A 6,536-nucleotide genomic window follows, 5' to 3' on the forward strand; every position below is an offset into this window, starting at 1 on the left:
CAGCTAAAAAGTTAGAAGATATATAAAATGATATTTTATATATATACTAAGTCACTTTAAAATTTTGTAAAAAAAGACCCTTTAACATTTTCGCCTTAGACTCCAAAATGTCTGTACACGACCCGTGATGAGAAAAGCATAAGGTGTATAGCTGCTTTTAGCAATGAGTTCCGGAACTGATTTTAATCAATATCCATTCACTTCAGACTTCACAGTATATTATACTGTTGCACTGCACCTTTGTCTTCAAGTTTACATTTAATCCACCCGTATCCAATGCATTTCTGTTGTGATTTGGTCTCTGCAATGGAGACAATAAAAGACCATTACATCAATAGCCTTAATTATTAAACTTGAAAGATCAATATTAATAAAAGACCAAATTTGACAATACAATCTATATTTAGAAAGTATGTAAAAGATACTTACATGGTGAAATCATCAGCAACTATATCGGTAATATCATTGGTTGATTTTCTTTTGGAACAAGCAAGGCATGAGTTCTTAGTTCTTACTGTGGCACAGGATAGGTAGAAAGCAAGCACAAGCAATCAGCCCCTTTAGGAAGAGAATTTCTGTGGGGAAATAGAAATTCTAGCTAACAATGCAGAACTAAAAAAGACTAGGTGAGAGTGAATGAAATTTTTTCAGATCATGCAACACCAGCAGTTCTGAATCATGAATGAATAAAGACTAAAAGAGGGGAAAAATCTCCTTACTGACATAGCTAATCTTAAATATTAATGTTCTTATTTTATCAACTATATTAACAATTGCCTCAAGCTAAAGATCAATATCTACAATGAAGCACAAAATATATAGGAGCAGCAGAATTAATGTCTACCGTACTCACCGCCTTACCCCTCATTCTTGGACATTCCCTATCGAATCATCCCACGGAGAAGCTTCAACAGACTGCAATCTAACAGGTGGACTAAGTTCTGTCAAAAATGGAAATGCTGTTAGCTCAAGAGTCAAGACCAAGTAAAAATCCATAGAATTGGTCTTGCCGTAATGTCCATTCAATTCCAAATGCACAGTAACTTTGCTTTGAATATTGGAATTCATCCAAGCCCTGGAAATTGTTGGCTCTGGTACTACAACCCTGGAAATAAAAGGGTTCCGTGTAAGGGATTAAGATAGTTACCATGGGGTCATTCAATTTCTCTACAACCTGAAGTCTTTCTTTTTTTTCTTTCTCATACGAAAATAATTTCTGGAAAGTTCTATAACCAATATTTTTCTGGTCTCTTTTACAAGTTCTTTATCAAACATTATTAAATATTCAATGCCTAGTTTTATATTGTTGTCAATTAATTATTGGAAACTGAGAATGTTTCCACGTTATAATATGTATTAACTTCGATGAAATATTTAGATGCCTATGAATGTGTTTTGGTTTGATACAAATGTTAAGAGTAAGAGTTAAGTGGTCTTCCATAATATATATATGCATGCCTGCATAACATTTTCTCAAAGATGGTGAGTGTACAATATTATAATATACAATAACTCTTAACTCTAAAAGCAGATTGTCAAGGTATTTTAGATTTGTCTGAAAATTGTAAATGAAATACCAAATAGTTCTCTGTCGGAAACTGATGAAAGGAATTGGATTCCTTCAATTATTCCAAGCAACAAATGGATTATGGTTAGAAACTTGTACTTTGAGATAGCTATTATGACTATTAACAATGTTCTCTAGTAATATTGACTTCAGTATCGAAATATAATAGAAAAGAAAAATCACCACTGCATCATCAATTAAAGAAACAAAAAGCAGAGTATATATAAATGAGTATAAAAATAATAATAATAATAATTTTACGTTTATGAGTTAAATCTTACCTCAAATGGATTAGAATTTCTTTGATGGAACTGTGGTTGAAAAGAAACTACTAGCTTTGGGTGAATGAGCTCAATTAGCGTTGTTAATCACTTGATAAAAGCTTGCGCTTCCTAGATGAAGGATTTCCTCTGAACATCATGTTTGGGTTTAATTGTTGAAGATCTTCCTTAAATACCCAACGATACCCACAACTTTTCACCTGCATCCGCAAACCTTTAGGGTGGTCATATATCGAAGTTGTGAATCCCCTTGTATCAAGACCATGCATATCAGTTTCGTCTTCACTTGGAAAAAGAAGGAATCCTTCCCGAGAGGCAAACAAAATCAGCAAGTGATCTAATTCACCTGTAACCAGATCATTCTGCAAATGTATTGGAAGTGCTCGAGATGTTTTATTCAAAACCTGTTTATTTTGAAAACTGAATCCCATACTTCCAAAATCAAAAGGAAGATTTCTCCATCTATTACCAATATTAGACGGATCATGAAGTGCCACTAATAATGCACAACAGGCAACACCTATCCAATTTGGGTTGTCCATAACAGGAGACGGGTCCATGCTTATTGAATCACCCTCATTTTGTTTACTGAACCACCTTGGAATTTCAGTTCCAGGAATAACAATATTAAGCCTATTAAAGGAAAGAGAGGATTGCCAGTGTACCTGATACCAGAAAAATACGTTACAGGTAGTCGTAGAAAAAGTAATATAAAGAAAGAAAGAGAGTCGTTACCTCAAAGATTTGTGTCATCCAAGAAAAAACCATGCGATAAATAAGTTCCATTTCACTCAAATTGGGGCAATTGAAAGTGTTTAATTCCCCGTAATATTTGTGATTTTTTCTCTTTTTTGGTGTTGGAAGCTCGGGCAAATATTTCAGCTGCTTGCAGTGCTCTAAGATTAGAAATCGAAGTTTGGAAAGTTGCTTAATGGTATTAGGTAGTGTCACAAATTTGTTTCCCCCCAAATTTAATATTACTAAAGAATGTAAGTTCCCAATAGCATCAGGGATTTGAAGTAGATTGCAGAAGCTCAGATCAAGATTAAGCAAACATGGGAAACGAGACAAATAAGGAACCAACAAACCAAGTGAATCTTGTTTCCAAGAGGAGAAAATATAGAAAGGCAGCATTAGCATTTGGTATACAGAGGATGTTGATAATTGGATGGAACTTCTATTTTCATCAATTTTTTCCATATGTTCTGTCTCCCTTGGTTTCTGTAACAGCCTGAGAGATTAAGGACCACAAGAGAACTAAGCCCAAAAATGATATTCAGATTAAGGAAAAGATTTTTACAATTCCTCAAATTCAGACGAACAAGCTCTCTTAGAGTACCAATGGATGGATCGATGCGTACAATTTTTGTACATCCTTCGAGATCGAGATCCCTAAGATGTGGGACTCCACTTAAGTCTGGCATCTCAATAAGATTTTGGGAGTATTTGAGATCTAGAATTTCCAAATTGGGTAGATACTACAAAAGAAACCAAAGTATGAAAGTTATTATATCCATTAATTTTAAATTTTCATTTCAAAAAAGAAAGATAATCCGTTGTCTTTTTTAATTTAAAATTTCATGTGTTTCTATTGTGTTAAAGAAAGTTTAAAATAAAGTATGTTTTTAATTTGTTGATTTAAAGACAAAGAAAGTTAAATACAGGCAATATATAGTACCCTTGTGTCTTTCCACAATTCTTTGATATTGCTATAAGGTAGAATCAATTCTACAAGTTGATCCGGATGAAAGCTTGATGGCAAAGACATGAAAGGATAGTTTTTCCAATATAAATACGTCATTTCATTAGAAAGATAATTGAGGATTCCTGAAAAATTCACATTCTTAAACATGAGTAATTTAAGATGAATCAGTTTTGATAGAGCATCTACTGTCATTGTTCGTTGTAGAAACTCTTCTTGATATTTTTCAATATCAATAACTATCGCTTCAAGATTTTTGGCTTCCTAAAGCAATGTAAAAAAGAAAAAAAAACGTTAGATTTTTATAATAATGCATATATTTTTGAAAAATGATTGCCTAATTTTTTTATTAAAAAATATTTTACCTTATTTTCTATCATAACTTTTTGGAGATCCTTGTAGTCCCATAACCTACTCCACTTTCTAGGTTCCTTGGGTGTCTTTTCTCGAACAATAGTCTTGCCCAACTCTTTCAACAAGTCATGCATACAAATTTTCCCCCTATGATAACTTATGAGTGATTTTTCAACAAGAACCTTCATACCAATTTCGGGATAAAATCCTCGATAGCCTAGAATTTTCTTAGAAGTTTCAAACCACCCGTCATAACCCCGGAATTGATCACTTGAAAAGAAACAAGCAATATCTAAAAATATTTCTTTTTCCATTGTCTCCAATCCATCAAAAATGATTCGCAACACATCCATGATATCGGTACTGATTTTCTTTCATTCTAGTTAATGCACTTCTCCACTCAAAAACATGTCGATCAAACAAAAATGAGCCCAATACTTTGATTGCTAGTGGAAGGCCATTGACATACTTCAGTACATCATGTGTTACCTCTTCATACCCTTTCACAATATCATCAGATTTGAAAGCTTTTTTGCAAAGTAATTGAAGAGCCTTATCCTTATTAAGGAGTTGAACATTGTAAACTCCATCTACTCCATAATTTCTTAAGATATGCATATTTGTAGAGATTATGATGATTCTACTCCCTTCACCTAAATATTCACGATGCAAAGCCAAATTCTCTAATTGTTCAACCTGATCAACATTATCCAGAACAATAAGTGTCTTTAAGTGACATAGCCTAGTTCTTATCAACATGGTTCCGTGGGAAAGATTGTGTATCTCCATATTTCCTTGATGTAGAGCTAGAGAAAGAAGTTGTTTTTGTGCACTTATTGCTCCAAAATTCCCACATTTTTTGTTTAAATCATCAATAAAACAACGAGCATCATATTGAGGAGAGATTTTACCAAACAAAGCAGTAACAAGTGTTGTCTTTCCTACTCCACTCATCCCCCAAATTCCCACAACGCGAACAACATCATTTGTGCTCAAATCTAGAAGCTCTTCCAATTGTTTCACACGAGAGTCCATATCAACTAAATCACCAGAGAAACTCCAAATTTGACTATGAATTTGATTATGACCCAGTAGGTTCATTACTTCTTCAACAATTTTTTCAATTTCTTCATGTTCTGGCCTAAAACACCAAATTAGAGCAAAACCACAATCATCATTCATCACTAAGTGTTAAGAGACTTTCAAAAACAAAATCACATACATAATATAAAAAATATGGCCAAGTACTTACTTATTTTGTACATCCCAACCACTACGATTGCCAATTGCTTTGAGAGCTTCCCTCCATTTTTTTACCATTTCCAATTCATCTTTGAACCTTTCTTCGTGTTCAGCAAAAGCTTTTCCAAACTTTCCACTCTGTTTCCGGACCTCAGAAGGAGTGACATCATAGAAAATAGGGAGTACACTTCGCCCTGTTTCTTCAACCCCATCAAAAATCTTTCTCAGCTCTTTCAAGCACCATGTGGATGATGCATAGTCTTTTGAGAAGACAACAATGAAAACATGTGATCCTTCGATTGCCTGCAAGAGCTCAGGCTCCAAGAGTTCCCCTTTGTTGATATTTTGGTTATCCCTGAAAGCAAAAATGCCTTTCCTTTGAAGAGCAGCAAAAAGATGATCAGTGAAACTATTACGAGTATCCAGACCTCTAAAGCTCACAAACACATCAAAATTCTTCGTGTGTGATGAAGAGCCTCTTTGGATTCTAATACAAGCCATTGCAGAAGGTGGAAACTAAACCTGCTTCCTGAAGATAATTGAATAGTGGGACGACAAAGTGCGTAGATAGTTAAAATTTAAAACGCTGTCTGCTGTCGGTGGGCAAAAATGTAAATAATTGGAAGACGTGTTCTAAGGTAAGGAAAAGTCTGGCTGTGATATTTTCATTTGTAATATACCATCAACTACTTTCTATTCGTTATTAAATGTGGTACATAAACAAAAGCAAATTTTTTTTTTTAAAAAAAAAGTACTTATGAAAGAAGAAAAAGAGGAAAAGATCGGAGATTTTAGGTATGCTTATGTGTCCTCCGATTTAAATAAAATTAAAGTTGCATACTTGTAAATTTTATTGTTTTTATATATCAAAATGGGCGTTATAATAATATGTACATTAATATTTAATTATTAAATACTCACAAGCAATAAATAATATGCTACAAATAAAAGTCTCACAAAATTTTTAAAACAAAAATTGATGACAAGTTATGAGATGATAGTAACATAATCATTTTATAAATTAATATAATTTTGTGTGTGTATACTGTATATTTATCGTCATCTCTTGTGGAATGTTTTACCTACCATTTTAGGTGTTGTTTCTAGGAAGCCTCCCATTTTGCTCTTTCGCAGTCGAGTTTAAGAAATTTCAATCAACTTCTGGAAATTTCTCAGAAATTTCCTTCTCACTATTCTTGAAATCGATACTTCAAGGACTTGCACTATTTTGTGGTATTTGTTCGTGGGAAAGGCTTGATTAGAAGCTGCTGGAAAGGCGAACGAAATAATAAGATGCTGTTATAAACTTATAAATAGACTTTGAACCCGTGATTTTTTTAAAATTATATATATATATATATATATATATATATATATATATATATATATA

General features: G+C 33.2%; 1 protein-coding gene across 15 annotated transcripts; it reads right to left on the reverse strand.

Moving 5' to 3' along the window:
* Positions 1 to 62: 62 nt before the first annotated feature.
* Positions 63 to 5,784, reverse strand: LOC102660364 (disease resistance protein RUN1). 15 transcript variants are annotated; one of them, XM_041007692.1, is made up of 8 exons: positions 5,157 to 5,784; positions 3,916 to 5,045; positions 3,527 to 3,814; positions 2,584 to 3,326; positions 1,849 to 2,513; positions 854 to 1,105; positions 430 to 514; positions 63 to 301 (listed from the first exon to the last, which is right to left on the reverse strand). In XM_041007692.1, exons 1-2 carry the CDS (start codon positions 5,645 to 5,647, stop codon positions 4,232 to 4,234), a joined length of 1,305 nt encoding a protein of 434 aa, XP_040863626.1. In that variant the 5' UTR covers positions 5,648 to 5,784; the 3' UTR covers positions 63 to 301; positions 430 to 514; positions 854 to 1,105; positions 1,849 to 2,513; positions 2,584 to 3,326; positions 3,527 to 3,814; positions 3,916 to 4,231. The 15 variants fall into 15 exon arrangements, with proteins under 15 accessions (XP_040863626.1, XP_040863624.1, XP_040863634.1 ...); XM_041007690.1 differs by having other exon boundaries at positions 430 to 1,105; XM_041007700.1 differs by having other exon boundaries at positions 862 to 941; positions 2,584 to 3,814.
* Between the last annotated feature and the right edge of the window lie 752 nt (positions 5,785 to 6,536).

The sequence above is a fragment of the Glycine max genome, chromosome 12 (assembly GCF_000004515.6).
Source record: "Glycine max cultivar Williams 82 chromosome 12, Glycine_max_v4.0, whole genome shotgun sequence".
Taxonomy (NCBI): Eukaryota; Viridiplantae; Streptophyta; class Magnoliopsida; order Fabales; family Fabaceae; genus Glycine; species Glycine max.